Raw genomic sequence first — 15937 nt, forward strand, 5'->3', positions numbered from 1 at the left:
TTTTTATTTAAAATTTTATATCCCATAAAACCACACTTATCAATTTTTTTAAACCACAACTCCTTCTCTCAAAACAATTAATCCAGCACACTAAATTTTTGTAAAAGATGCATTTGTACAACCGTCTGATGCTCAGTTTTGGGCAATGCGCATCCACTTATTTGAATGGCCAAAATGCCCCTTTCCTCAAAACTCTTTATTTTCAACCCCTTAACCCATCTCCACTTATTTGAACCGCTAACCAAAGACTCAAAATTGAAAATATAAAACATTAGAAGACAATAAAGCTAAAACCTTCACTGTTGAATTCAAGAAAGCAAACATTATTAAAAGGAAATGATATATGCATAGGAAATAAAAAGAACAATTACCTTGATATGGAACCTTTTAGGCATATGTTTAAAGGAGAACGATGAATGTGCAAACAACTATGCGGTTATTTATAAGAGGATTGATGATATATGTTTCGGAAAGAATTTAAAAAAAATGTGCGGATCATTATTTTATGTGATATTGAACCTGGCTTGCAACAACCAATGTACATCTCTTTATTAGTACTCATTTATGTGATATTGATGTGTGATCTATGATTATGTTGCATCTCATCTATAATAGCATATCCTTTAAGGCCTTTTGCAGACACCTTGGTGTCTCCCTTCAGAAATATACTATTCAATAGCTACACGCAAAAAGCACAAGCAATAAAATGATGTAAGCAAATAATATCAACAGAAATAAACAAACTTTACTAACCTCCATAAACAAACTTACATAACCTCATATGGAAAGCAAGCAAATCAGTAACATGAAGAGAAGCAAATATCAATTCATTTGTAACTGCTAGTAAAAAAGAGATCATTTATGAATGAAAGTAATAATAATTAAGTTTTGAAATTACCTAAATAACCCGTAATTTTAAGTTTCATATTTTCCCTTTGACACGCATCACTTGTCCCATACCAAGGGAAAATTAAAATTAATTATATCCATGGAAAGTTAAATCTCAAACATATCTACTCCGAGAGCATAAAAATAAGATCTCTTACAAACTTTTTAAACCCAAATATGCTTATTTCCACCGACACATCTTGAATGAAATTACAAATCTACTTATTATTGCACCATTATTTTCATTTTCAGTAAGTTCGATGTTAAAATTGCCTGCTTGCATGATATCATCAGTGTAAAGAAATTAGTACTGATTCACTACAAGCAACAACTACCACCGATTGTCCGATGGTCCTATTTGTCAATTGATATAAACAAATTATAGTCAGTACAATATATATGAAACTGTAGTAACAAAATATGAAATAACAAACCATGGATGTTGAATAAAGAGGATAAACTGCAGTACACAGATAGTTTGAAATGGAGGGGGCGGTGAGGAAAAAGGAAAGACTTATTGATGTCTTATACAGTTGAAATGAATGCGACTTATTTTTGGAACTTTTTTAATTAAAAATAGAAATCTTAATTAAAGGATTGTATATTCTGGTTGATCGAAATGTCTGATGTGTAATAGATTTCAAAGTTTTTTATGAAAAAATTTTTAAGTAATGTCAAAAGACAATTAAATATAATTTATACAAAATAACTATTTGATTTTTGTATATAAAAAAAGCATACAAAACCTTTGACAAATAGTTTGAAATTTTGAAAAAATTTCGTTTTAGAAATTATATAAACACGTCTAGTTTTGTCAAAGAAATGCCTTCCAAAAATGATTTTATAAAAAAGGTCATAACAGGTAAATTAATTAGTGGTTAAAATATTGTGCAAAAAAATTAATTCAAAATGGATTAACATATATAGAAAGTATTTTTTTGGTCAAAATAATAAAGTAGATAACTAAATTTAAAATACTATGTGGAAATTAGATACATGAAATCCTATGTGAACAAGCTAGGTAAATGATATGCAAAAACCTTGTATTGCTTTAATAGAGTAGTTATATATATATATACATATATATATATATATACATATATATATATATATATATATATATAATTTGAGAACCTTGTTGAGTTTTAAAAACTTAAGAACTTCATTCTTAAGCACACATTTAATTAAATAGATTAGATTATGTGGTTGAAATTAAATGTGATTAAAAAATTAAAGTAGGAAATAATAAAAGTGCACAGTGATTACGCTAATTTAAACGTTTTTTACACATATGTAAAATGTCGACTCGGTGCGTAAAAAATTCTGTAATTTTTTTACACACATGTAACCTACATATATTACGTACGTGTAAAAAAAAATTTTAAAAACTGTTACGCTGAATTCTTTCGAGTTCTTAAAACTGAAAGTGGTTCTCATTTGAAATCTCCCGTATATATATATATTCGTGTGATAGTGATTATATTTACAAATAAAATAATTATTTAATTACATCATAGAATAATTTATACGTTAACCTTCTCCTACATATATATATATGTAGGATCCAATACAATAATCCCTTATTATACATTACGTACGCAACACTCTAAAACCCTTGATTTAAAAAACACGTTAACCCAAAAATCACAACTACGCGAACTGTTCATCGTCCACCGCCTCTGTCGTCCCGTCAAAGTCCCCGCCGTCCACTGTCGCGACCACTGTCTACCATCGTGAGCATCGTCCCTTCCGTCACGACCATCGATGACTCTCTAATCATTGTTCACAGGTTTCTGTATTTTAGTCAATTGATCAAAACCAATTGAATATGAAATTGTTGAAGCCAATTGATCAAGTAACCTTGAAATTGATCCAATTAATCATCAATTTAATCCAATTAAACACATCTTCATCGAATCAAATTTTGATATGAGCATAATGAGTTTTTAACCTAGAAAGTATTAGGTTTGAAACTTGAACGTTTTAGGTTTGAAGCTTGAACGTTTTAGTTTTAACCTTGAAAAATATCAGGTTTTTACCTTGTATGTTTTAGGGTTTAAATTTGAACGTTTTAGGGTTTCGAATTTGACTTGAACGTGTTGGTTTTTTTAACCTTGAAAGTTTTCGTGTACCTAATGTACGTTAAGCAATTATTGTATGTTAACTCACCCCTATATATATATAGAGCAAGGTTATAATAAGAAGTGGTTTTTTTCTAAAAAATGTAAGAAACAATATGAACCATTGGATGATCTATAACTTATAAGGGTAGGATGGTTCATTTTGTTTTCAATTATTTTAGGAAATAATTTTACTGATTATTATTATTCCTTTCAAACACTTAAGTCAATCAAATTCATATCCATCTCATCGTCTCCGATTCAAACCCATTCACCGTCGGCATGCTGTTATTGTCATATACATTATCGACCCAGTTCACCCTCCAACATGCTTACTCTGTATTCTAATCAATCCCACATCGGTATTGCCATAACATTTTCCGAAACCGTTACGAGGTAGCCGTGACAAGAATCAGAAAACAAAACCCATGAACCACTGCAATGGCAGTGAGGACAGCGGCTATCCGATGGCAACAACGAGTTCGTCTGCCCAGATCTCAAAAAACCACTACGGCGATGTCGGTGGGGGGGGGGGGGGAGGCGGCAACAAAGAGACGCTATCTCGTTTTCCATGTGACGGATTCCATCTAGATCTGATTTGTCGGAGGAAAATGATTTGATTGTAGAGATGCCGTGGTGACAGCGGAGGATGCCAAAAGACGGCAATCGGTACTTTTTAATTTCAATTCAACCATTGTGGTTAGATTTGTTTTGGGCAACGAAAGTGGTGAAAACCGGTTGCGAAGTTGGTTTTTGGTAGGGATTGGTGGTGGTTTATGGCGGACCGATTTTTCGTTTAGCAAAATTATGGATGGTGTTTTACCGACAGTGGTGGTGATGGCAGGACGTGGAGGTAGTGGTGTGGTAACTAGTGGTTGAAAAAAGGAAGATAAATCGTGTTTGTGTGTGTACAATACATTATGCATTTCTTCTCGGCCAATCAAACGTCGTTGCCGGCAAAAAAAACATTGAAGAACATTAAAGACATCATCGGTTGCTCAGATCGTTGTGTTTTGGTTAATCTCTTTTTTGTAATCTGAATATATAGTTATTGTGTGTTTAATACTGGTGTGTTTTTGTTAATGAAAGTGTGTTTTCGTTTTTGGTGTTCTTGGTGTTGTGTTTTAAATTTGGATTAAAATATGATGTTTTTTTTAAACTTTGCTTATTTTGATTCAAAACACACTGTTATATATTTTGTATGTTCTTGGTGATGTGTTTTTAAATTTGAATTAAAAAATGATAATTATAGATTGATAAGGTTTCCATATATAATATAACACACTGGACAGTTATGCCCCTAGAGTGTTATAAAATAAGTATTAAAATAAAACACACTGTCTATAAAACACACTTTCCATCTAGACCATCAGATCATCAAATCTAACATACCAGATTATTACTTACACTTTTTAGACGCACTTTGCTTCTTATTATAACTCCACCCTGACCCTGTGTGTGTGTGTAGGATAGGGATCATGTGAGAACCATTTTGAAATTGAGAACTTTGAAAATCATTTTGAACCATAAAAAAAAAAAAACTCTTTTTTAAAAAAATAATAAAAAAAATGTGAAAATAAAAAAAGCAAAAAAAAAAATTATTTATTCATCCCGGGTTCATAAAAAAAATTTAAAAATATCAGTTTAGCAAAATTATACATATATGTACAATTAAGATAAATGATAATGTGCATATGTGTACATTATGTATATCGAGGTTAAATAAAAATATACATATGTGTATAATTAGGGTTTTTTTATGAAACCGGGATGAAAAATAAAAAATTTTGATTATTTTACTTTTTTAAAATTTTCATTTTTTTTTTCATTTATAATTTTTTTTAAATATTTTTTTGTGTATCAAAATAATTCTCAAAATTCTCAATTTTAAAATGTTTTATTAGGACCCTCACCATAATATAAATATACATACATACATATAGGGAAATTAACGTACAAATGAAATTAACGTGCTAATTGTGATAATTAAGTAGAGTAATTATGTAATTATATTATATATGATATAATTACATAATTACTCAACTTGTATATATAATTACTTTACTCGATTCATATATATATATATATATATATATATTATAAGTAATAATTAATATAATTAAGAACTATTAAATTGATTTAAGTGATTAATTTCATAAAAAGAAAAAGCAAACATAGTTCTTTTCATTTTGCGCTGAAAAGTCACCGAAACTTAATTTGGGTGCGTTAAAGCCCCAAGACATTTTAAGATGTACATTTTTATGAAATTAACAGTACCAAAAGTTGTGTCTATGAGCATTATAATCATATACATGACGTATAAACTTCAAAAGGCTGCATATTTATCCCCTTCATACATTTAGAGTCACACTTGGCCTATACGAGTTATAGAGACATACACGAGTCATATATGCTTGTATATACACCATAAAGAAGTGTTTGTATATAGCATCCATTTAATAAAAATTGACCGTTAAAATATAAAATTAAAAAATTAGTAATTGTTTACCAACCACTGCGTGTCGTGTGGGTAGGATTGCTTTCGACAACACTGTCACAAAGTGGTCACCTTATGCATGGTTCACACTACATCGTATAATATATTTATTTTTAAAACTTTTTTGAAAAGCAGTTACTTCTCTAAACCATTAACTTTAACCTTATTGCTACATCGTACAATATATTTATTTTTAAAACCATTTTCTATTCTCCTTAAGTCCTTATATTTTTCTGTATAATAACAAATATAATCAATTTATAACAAATATACAAGAAAAGGCTGGATTAATAAATACCTTTCAGACAATTTATTAATGTTGCTTTATTGGGTTTTTTCTCAACTAGAAAATTAAAGAATATCCTTCCATATTCCTCATTTCCCATTTGGATTCTCCTCTTCTTCCCTATAAATCAATACCTTAATATCACATTCTATCACTGCCTTCTATCAGTTTCATATCAAATTCTTCGTTGAGCTAGCGTCGGCAGTCGATTAATATGGAGTCACGTAGAACCATTACATCGTTTTTGTTCGTCGCTCCATTGATGTTCATATCGATCGCTGCTGCTTGCTCCAACGGAACATGCAAGGTACGTCCATAAATTATTCATTTGGTTGATATTCAATAATATATATATATATAAGTGAAACTGAAATGACTTTAATTCGGTCTAGTTAGGGGATGATTGTGAAGCAGACGGAGATTGCGAGACCGGACTTTATTGTTTATCGTGTCCTCAAAGATATGCAGGCTCCAAATGTGTTCGATCAACCGCGACACCCGTATTCAGTCTGTTGGTCAGTCTATATATCTCTCTTTCAGTTTCTAATAAACTCGATATACTGTGTGCTCGAGTGTGAAACCGATATGTAGAGTTCAAATATGATGTGTATTTTGCCGGCAAGTATCGTTTCGTATGAACGTAGCGATGAATGGCTGTTTGATTGAGACAAAGTAATTGGCACGTGACTCACGTTAATTACTAGGATGAATAACCATAGTTAAGTCCGTTCTACTTACTACATGATGCAAAGTCAAAACTTCACTACTGTTTCGGGAAACCAATATTTTTTTTTATAAAGTTTAATTAAAATATCAAGTTACACCTAAATCATATCATTATTCTCATCAAATTCATTTGCTAGATGTAAATATATAATGTATGTAATCAATAAAAAAACTTGAATTATCATATATAGTACATACTAGGTTTTATGCCCGTATTATGAGATTGTTTTCTTTTTTTGTTTTTAATATATATATATATATAATTTTAATTTTATTTATTGTAAGAAAGTTAATAATATATATAGAGTTTTATGATAAAAAGGTTTCACAAATATATGAAATGCTATAACCCGTTTAAAAGCTATTTGGGTTTGAAAAGACTCATGACCCTCTTATTTGTTTTACTGTAAAATTTTTTCTTAATTATAAATAATATTTTTTTTAAAATAAATTGGATTGTTAATTTTTAGTATATCCCTATTTTATAAGATTTTTATATCAAATATTTGGTGAGATTAATTTTTAATATAATGAGATGTTATAACCCGTTTAAGGGTTATCTGGGTTTGGTAAGACCCATACCCGTAAATTCGGGTCAAATGCGTGAGAAGTCTCTATGTACAAATAAAACAATCTAGTGGCATGAGAAGATATAGGAAGCAACTAGAGAAATTTTAAAGGTTTCGTTTATATTTAAGATTAAGATAAGATTTTTTTTTTTTTTTTGAAAGCTAGTTATTTTTAAGGAGAATATTAGAGCAAAACCGAATCAAAATAATTTTTCTGCATTTATTCTAAAATTAAATGGGATGTTATTATCATAAATTTGGAGTCTTCTGTTACGTGTAACGTGTTATGGTTAAAGGCCACAAATTGAATCACCGAATTTAAAACAAAAGTCAACAAGTGGATTAGGTCAATCTTTTCAACCCAAAGGGGCCCAATCCCAACATATTCAAAATGAATTTCCTGGGCTGGGCTCAATCAACTATGCTTTCTGGACTGGACTAAAATAACTAAAATGTTTTGGCTAGGCTTGTTAAAACTATTGATTATATTTAGTATTTAGTATATTACATTGTATGTAAGTGCAATATTAAACTCTATATATAGAGCCTCTTCTAATTATATCTCAATAATAATAAGCACAATCAATTACCAAATCATATACATTCTGATTTGGTATCAATGCATATGAAAGCAATTCCAAAGGCTGTCTTTACGGCGACTACAGCATCTCCCACTGTTTGGCATCAAAGACTTAGCCATCCACATAAACGTGTCTTTAATTCCATTATTTCTACTTGTTCTTTACCTATGTCTAATAAAACACTTTCTCATCATTATGTAGTTCTTGTCCGATGGGAAAATCATCTAAAACAGACTTTACATGATTCAAATTTTTGTAGTAACATTTTGGATTTAATTTACTGTGATGTTTGGGGGCCTGCACCATCTTTATCCTTTGGTTGTAGGTTTTTTCTGCTATGTGTTGATCACTATCCACGTTATATGTGGTTTAATCCTTTAGCTCATAAATCTGATATGTATTCCATGTTCAAAAATTTCGTCACAGTGGCTGAATGCCAATTCAACACTAAACTAAAAACGATTCAAACTGATGGGGAGGTGGGTTTTTCGCAATCTTAATCCATTCTTCTCATCACTTGGCATCATCCATAGACACTCCTGCCCCCACACTAGTGAGCAAAATGGAAGAGTTGGCGTCGCAACCGCCACGTTGGGGAGACAGGCCTCACCATTCTTGCTCACTCATGCTCCACAACGTTTTTGGCAATTTGCTTTTGAAACGACAGTTTGTCTAATTAATCGTATGCCCTCTCATGTCTCTTCTCACAAATCTCCATTTGAAATCTTATTCAAAAGGAGGCCCGATTACACTTTTCTTCGTACGTTTGGATGCCAATGTTTCACTTACCTATGACCTTACAATCATCATAAAATGGCTTTCAGATCCACACAATGTGTATTTCTCGGATACAGTCTGATTCACCATGGATATTGGTGCTTCGACTTAACCACCAAACGAATCTACATTGTCCGTCACGTCCGTTTTATTAAGGACGTCTTTCCCTTTAAACATACTTCTAAATCAATCAACATACCCAATCACAATCCTTATGTATCTGCCTTCCCTTCTCCTCCCTTGTTTCCTGTCTCTCAAACCCCATCTCCAACCCCCACATCTGTTACGAACTCTCCAACAAATAACCCTCAAAACAGCCCAACCAGCTCTCAAAACAGCCCAAACAGCTCTCAAAACGCCCAAGTAGCTCTCAGACTAGCCTTGGCAGTCCTCCAAACAGCCCTGACAGCCCTCACATTGATCCAAACAGTCCTCAAACCAGCCCAAATAGTCCTACGCCACCACCATCCCCTATTTCGCGTACCCATCCATCACACCTATGTCCTAATCCTAAGTCAACTAACAGATACAATCCAGCAGCCTATCATACCACCACTTTTTCCTCATCTGTTCTTGAACCAACCACATTTACCGTTGCTAACTGATCCCCTGAGTGGCGATAGGCTATGACTGAGGAATTTAATGCGCTTGTCAAGAATGGAACATGGTCTGTAGTTCCTCCTGTTAAACACGCTAATATAATTAATTGTAAGTGGGTGTACATGTTAAAATGAGACCAAAATGGAAAAATTACTCGACACAAGGCACAATTAGTGGCTAAAGGTTTCAAACAATGAGCCGGAATTGACTTTCATGTGACTTTTAGTCCAATAATAAAATCAACTACTATTCGAGTGATTCTTTCCCTTGTAATTACAAAGGGTTGGTCTCTCAGCAGTTAGACGTTCAGAATGCCTTTCTTATGGTGACTTGACCCAAACTGTGTACGTACGTCAACCACAGGGCTTTGTTGATCAAGCTAAACCTACTCATGTGTGCAAGCTTCATAAATCCTTATATGGTTTAAAACAGGCTCCAAGAGCCTGGTTTCATCGTTTGTCTATGGCACTACAACAACTTGGATTTTATAGCTCAAAGACAGATCCATCACTATTCATCCTTAAATCTCAAGGCACACTTGTTTATGTTCTGGTCTATGTGGACGATATCATTGTCACTAGCAATAATAATGCAGCGATTAACAGAATTATTTATCAACTTAACACCACCTTTGCTGTTAAGAATCTCAGGCATCTAGCTTATTTTTTGGGTATTGAAATCGTGCCTATTGGAAAGAACATTCTGCTCTCTCAAAGAAAGTACATCCTGGAACTACTACATAAAGCCGTCATGACCAATTGCAAACCGGTATCTGTTGGGTTCGTAGGCCTTGTTGGCCCGGTTTATTATATGAAGTCAAAAGAGGAGACGGGTGTGGGCGGTCGGGCCCAAGCCCGGCCCGGTTTAGATTTCTTGCATAATAATTTACTAACCCTAGTTCAGTCTCTATATAAACAACATTATGTACTTGTAATATTTGGTCACTCAATAAAGATATACCTAGTTGCCACCCGTGGACGTAGGTCAGTTTAGACCGAACCACGTTAAATCCTCGTGTTCGTTTATTGCTTTCGTGTCGTGTTCGGTTTCGTGTGTGCGTTTAATCCTAACAAGTGGTATCAGAGCTTAGGTTCGGATCACACGAAGAACACGTTGAACCAGCCGAGTCGCCGCCAAACCATCCAGCCGCCGCCACCCTACTGCGCTAGGGTTCCGCCGCTGCTACGGTTTTCCGATTGTCGTTAGGGTATACGCCGCCGCCGCTGTTTCGCCGCTGCTAAACCCAGCCCGACGATCACGACTAGGGTTAAGTCGAGCAACGCATCACCACCGTGTTCCGCCGCTATCAACCGCAGTTCGCCGCCACTTAGCAGATACGATTAGATCTGAAGTGGAAGGCAGTGGGTTTCGATTTATTTGGTCCTGGGTGCTGTTCGCGAAGAAAATAGTGAAAAGATATGCTATTATTTTCTTGGGACTTGTGAGCCATGACATTCATGGAAAAGTGAAAGATTACTTCCTTTTCTTCCTTGTTATTCGTGGTAGAAGACCAAAGAGAAATAAGATTATTTTTATTTTTTCTTTTTTTTTCGTTTTGCTATTTGACCAAGATATAGAAACACATTTTTTGGTTAAGCAAGAACGAGTTAAGACAACAAATCAAGATCCTATTTTTGTTGAAGAACAGTTGTCAAGTCAGAAGAAGCATTAAAGAAGCAGTGAACCAGTGTCAACCGCGCTTGACAGGTTTTATCGTTTCAGTTTAAAATTTCAGTTTCTGATTTTCAGTTCGATATTCCGCTGCGTATAAATAGGTTGATTGTTTAACAGAGTTCAGTAGAACAGTCATTAAGTTCAGGCTCGTGCCATTGCGTGTTTGTCTGTGTTTTATCTAGTTTTTCATTTTAGTCATTGTCATGGCAGAAGACGGAAAGGTTTCGATACAGAAGTTAGACGGACAGAAGTTCGGTTGGTGGAAGATGCAGATTGAGGCACTACTTTGTCAGAAAGACTTGGATGTAGTGCTTGAGGATGAAAAACCAGAAAAGTTGTCAGAAGCAGATTGGAAGAAGTTAGACAAGAAAGCTAGGGCTTGTATTACTTTGTCGTTGTCGGAAGATGTGGCGTTTAACATCATGAAAGAAACCACAGCACGTGGTATGATGGAGGCGCTATCCAACATGTATGAGAAGCCTTCGGCAGCGAATAAAGTCTATCTTATCCGAGAGCTAGTGACAACAAGAATGAAAGAGGGTGGGTCAGTTACAACTCATATCAATAATCTTAATTCGATCTTGTCCCGCTTAGTGTCGGTTGACATTAAGTTTGATGATGAAGTTCAAGGCCTCTTGTTATTATCCTCTTTGCCCGACAGTTGGTCGCAAACAGTGACTGCAGTTTGTAGTTCGTCTACAAATATTACTTTCGATGGGATTCGAGATCTGATTCTGGGAGAAGATTCAAGACGCAGAAGTTCAGGTGAATCATCAGGCAATATGCTAGTCACAGAAGGTAGAGGTAGGGGAAAACAGCGAGGCAGTGGGAGCAGGAAGAGGAGTCAGTCTAAGACTCGTAAGGATATTGAATGTTGGGGTTGTAAAGAGAAAGGACACTTCAGGAATCAGTGTCCGAATGGTAAGAAAGAGGTGAACGTTACAGAAGACGACACAGATGACGGGGTCAGTAGTGATGAGGCTTTGGTTTGTAGTGTTGAGAGTAGCGTTGATGCTTGGGTGATGGATTCTGGTGCATCGTTTCATGCCACTCACTGTAGTGAAACGATGAAGAATCTTAAATTTGGGGATTTTGGAAAGGTTCGACTAGCTAATGATGATATTTTAGAGGTTACGGGTATGGGAGACGTTGATTTGATAACTTCAGCCGGTACTTCTTGGACTTTGAAAGACGTGAGGGTTATTCCAAGTTTGAAGAAACGTTTGATTTCAGTTGGGCAGTTGGATGACCAAGGGCACGATTTTAAGTTCGGGAATGGGCAGTGGAAAGTAGTCAAAGGGAATCTCGTGGTTGCTCGTGGCAAGAAAATGGGTTCGTTGTATATGGTCGATATGTCACCGAAAGGAGTGGATCCAGTTTTGGTGAAAGACAAAGTCCGGTTCACAGAATCTCGTGGGCAGAAGAAGGTTCGTTTTGCAAGTAACAAACCCAGAGCCAAAGTGAAGATTCAGGATGAACGAGCTAGGAAGGTTAAATCAGTTGGGGGACATCGTGACAGTGGGAGCACAGGTCGTGTTTCAGTTACAGTTCCAGGTCGACAGTGGATTAAGAAAACCAGTATTCCAGCTGTAAAAGTCTCTCCAATAAATTACTTGCTGAATATGGAGAGTGTTTGTTCTCAGGTTATCTCAGGATCCGGTAGTTCGTTACAGTGGGAGCCGGTAGGGACAGAGAACGGGTCAGGGGCAGTTTCAGCCATGACTGACGTGTTGGAGCTCCGGGGAGCTTCAACGGGCCTACAGGTTAATTGATGAGAAGGCGGTGGCAACTAGAAGAAGTTTAATGTTCAGATTACAGAAGTACAATCAGGAGTGCAGACGAGAGTACTCAAGGCCTCCGAGTGGGAGATTGTTGGGTTCGTAGGCCTTGTTGGCCCGGTTTATTATATGAAGTCAAAAGAGGAGACGGGTGTGGGCGGTTGGGCCCAAGCCCGGCCCGGTTTAGATTTCTTGCATAATAATTTACTAACCCTAGTTCAGTCTCTATATAAACAACATTATGTACTTGTAATATTTGGTCACTCAATAAAGATATACCTAGTTGCCACCCGTGGACGTAGGTCAGTTTAGACCGAACCACGTTAAATCCTCGTGTTCGTTTATTGCTTTCGTGTCGTGTTCGGTTTCGTGTGTGCGTTTAATCCTAACAGTATCCTCTCCCATGAGTGCTTCTCAACCACTGAGTCTTAATGATAGTCCACTAACTGCTGATCCGGTTAAGAATCGTCAAACAGTTGGTGCACTTCAATATGTAACATTGTCACGACGGGGTACATTTGCTGTGAACAAAGTTTGTCAGTTCATGCATGCGCCAACTGAAAATCATTGGTCTGTCGTCAAAAGAATATTACGTTACCTCCAAGGCACTTCCAATTTTGGTCTTTTAATTCGTCATGACTCAGATTCTCTTTTCAAGCCCTCACGGATGCATCTTGGAGAAATAGCATGTCGCCACCTTTCAAACCTATTCTGATGCTGACTGGGCTGGTGACCCAGATGATCGTTGACCGGGGGATATGCCATTTACTTGGGATCTAAACTAATATCATGGACGGCAAGAAAACAACGTACTGTTTCACGATTATCTACTGTATCCGAGTATAAAGCTCTTGCTGACATTGTTTCTGAGCTGACAAGGCTTTAAGCTCTTTTGAATGAACTCGATATCTCCACCAAGGTGGCTCCTACACTTTGGTGTGATAATTTGGATGCCACGTATCTTTCCAAAAATCTTGTTTTTCATGCCCGCACAAAACATGTTGAGGTGGACTTCCACATTGTGCAAGAAAAGGTAGCATGTGGTAAGCTAAAATGTTCGTTTCATATCCACAAATGATCAGGTTGCTGATGTCTTCACAAAGCCCCTATCTACGCAAAGGTTTTTGTTTCTACGATCCAAGCTACAGGTCATGTCCCGCCCTTAGCTTGCGAGGAATGCAAAGACTATTGATTATATTTAGTATTTAGTATATTACATGGTATCTAATCCAGTTTCGGGCACGGTTTCTCTGAGGAACTAAAACATATTTTGTACTCGTGGGCCACGTACACCAGGTCGGGTCCAAAACTGGGTTTTATGCCCAAGTCTACTCTACATAGCATGAAAAGTAACCAATTAAATTCAACTTTGTTTAAAAAACAGAATGATTCTCTACCATTCAACAAATACTCTTTCTTGACAACACATAACGCCTTTGCAATCGATGACGGGACCCCACGTCTTACCCCAACGAATCAAGAAGACAGTGTCACTCAACAACTAAATGTATGTTTCTCATTCAAATCATTTCACTGTTTATAACATTTATATATCCAAATTTGTTACAAAAGAAGAGAGATTGATTATCAGCATGTTACTTTCTTGTTATCATATTCTAAAGAATGGGGTTCGTGCATTGATGCTTGACACATACGACTATGAAGAGACCATATGGTTGTGCCATTCATTTGGTGGACAATGTCATGATTATACTAAATTTGTAAGTTATCCAATTAAGCAATTAGCCATTTATTATGAGTTTATGGTATCTTTCTTTACTTGATGCAAGCTGTTCATGTAATAGGTGCCGGCTATTGATACTTTGAAGGAAATTGAAGCATTTTTATCCGCAAATCCTAAGGAAATAGTGACTATCATACTTGAAGACTATGTAGAAGCACCTAACGGTCTGACGAATGTTTTTTCAAACGCGGGTTTGAAGAAATACTGGTTTCCAGTGACCAGTATGCCAAAAAGCGGTCAAGACTGGCCTTTGGTTCGGGACATGGTGGCTAACAACCAAAGATTACTTGTTTTTGGCTCGGTTAAATCCAAGGAAGAAAGTGAAGGAATCGCGTACCAGTGGAACTACATGGTCGAAAACCAATGTTAGTTTCTATCCACTTTTTTATTTATAAACGTTTCAAACAAAAACCGTATGGAGCTTATGTGTGGCTTGTTGGTGGTAACTGTTTTGAAGCTGATGTCACAACAGTCACTCAAATATTTTTGTACAAACGTTTTATTTATCTTTTGAGTTGATTGTAGATGGTGATGGTGGAATGAAGGCAGGGGAGTGTCCAAACAGGGGAGAGTCGTCTTCAATGAATGATACAACAAAATCACTTGTTTTAATGAACTACTTTCGTACACTTCCACTCAAGGTGTTGGCATGCGGTCAAAATAATGGTGGCCTTTTGGACATGACCAAGACTTGCTACAGTGATTCGGGCAATCGTTGGGCAAACTTTCTTGCGGTTGACTTCTACAAGGTACCAAACTAAATCTTGTTGTAGCAGTTTGTTTATGTTTGATGAGATATTGTTTAATTATTATCAGAGAAGCGAAGGCGGAGGAACGTTTCAGGCCACTGATTTGCTGAATGGCGAGCGTCTATGTGGATGCAACGACATACATTCGTGGGTGGTAAGTTAAATGTTCGATTTAAAATGTTTGTTTACCTAAATGTTAAGAAAGATACTGAGGTTTGTTTTCTTATTTTGCAGCCTGGAGGTGGAAGTTGTACACCCTGAAGTTTTTGGGGACAAAATAATATTTAAAATAGTTTCTATTAGTAAGTTTTGTGACACATAACATGTATGTTCTTTACATCGGAACCTGGACATTGAAGAAAGAAATTAAAAAATGTATTTTTGTCTAGCCTTTTCTTTTTATTTTTTTTTATTTTTTGATAATTTAGTCCGATCAAAGACCAATTTATATTCATAAATTATGTTTTCAACTGAATAATTGGTGAATTACTAAAATGGTATTTACCATTTTCATCTACAAAATACAATATTGTTTATACGGGGTTGGTAAAAACGTATTAGTAATTTTTTTACAAATAGCTATTGTTAACAAATAAAAGTTGATAATAATCGTACTTTTTGCTATATATGTTCATTTAAGTACTACTAATTTTTGTTTAAAGGTGGTAATTACACTTTACATAAGTGGGCTATATTGGTAGTTTTGTCACCATGTTACTTAATATATGTGATATGGCCGTTTATATAAAAATTACAAGAGTAGTCATTTCGAGTTATTTATATCCTAGTAAACATTTCAGAACGATTTAGCCTAGAGGTGCACAAATCGGGTTCAAATGGAAAACCCGAACCGGTTCCAAACCGGTTTTTTCACACCGGGTTGTAAAATGGCACCGGTTCCAATCAAGAACCGGTTCGGTTCCCGACCCGAACCGATGCCCAGATATG

General features: G+C 35.5%; 1 protein-coding gene across 1 annotated transcript; it reads left to right on the forward strand.

Annotated features, from left to right (window-relative positions):
- The first annotated feature begins 5990 nt into the window (after nt 1-5990).
- On the forward strand, nt 5991-15303 carry LOC143599049 (PI-PLC X domain-containing protein At5g67130-like). Its single transcript, XM_077077110.1, has 8 exons — nt 5991-6098; nt 6184-6306; nt 13881-14003; nt 14119-14217; nt 14302-14605; nt 14766-14989; nt 15057-15143; nt 15224-15303. Exons 1-8 carry the CDS (start codon nt 6006-6008, stop codon nt 15248-15250), a joined length of 1080 nt encoding a protein of 359 aa, XP_076933225.1. The 5' UTR covers nt 5991-6005; the 3' UTR covers nt 15251-15303.
- Nucleotides 15304-15937: the final 634 nt, after the last annotated feature.

Source organism: Bidens hawaiensis, unplaced genomic scaffold (assembly GCF_021521415.1).
Source record: "Bidens hawaiensis isolate Kalapana, Puna unplaced genomic scaffold, B.hawaiensis_p1.1 tig00051441_1, whole genome shotgun sequence".
Classification (NCBI taxonomy): Eukaryota; Viridiplantae; Streptophyta; class Magnoliopsida; order Asterales; family Asteraceae; genus Bidens; species Bidens hawaiensis.

What these genes read in the sequence shown, in the direction of transcription:
- LOC143599049 (XM_077077110.1), top strand. Translation starts at nt 6,006, where the DNA reads ATGGAGTCACGTAGAACCATTACATCGTTTTTGTTCGTCGCTCCATTG. An exon ending in CACCCGTATTCAGTCTGTTG is followed by an intron (nt 6,307 to 13,880) that starts GTCAGTCTATAT and finishes TTTAAAAAACAG; the next exon opens with AATGATTCTCTACCATTCAA. An exon ending in TTGCGGTTGACTTCTACAAG is followed by an intron (nt 14,990 to 15,056) that starts GTACCAAACTAA and finishes AATTATTATCAG; the next exon opens with AGAAGCGAAGGCGGAGGAAC.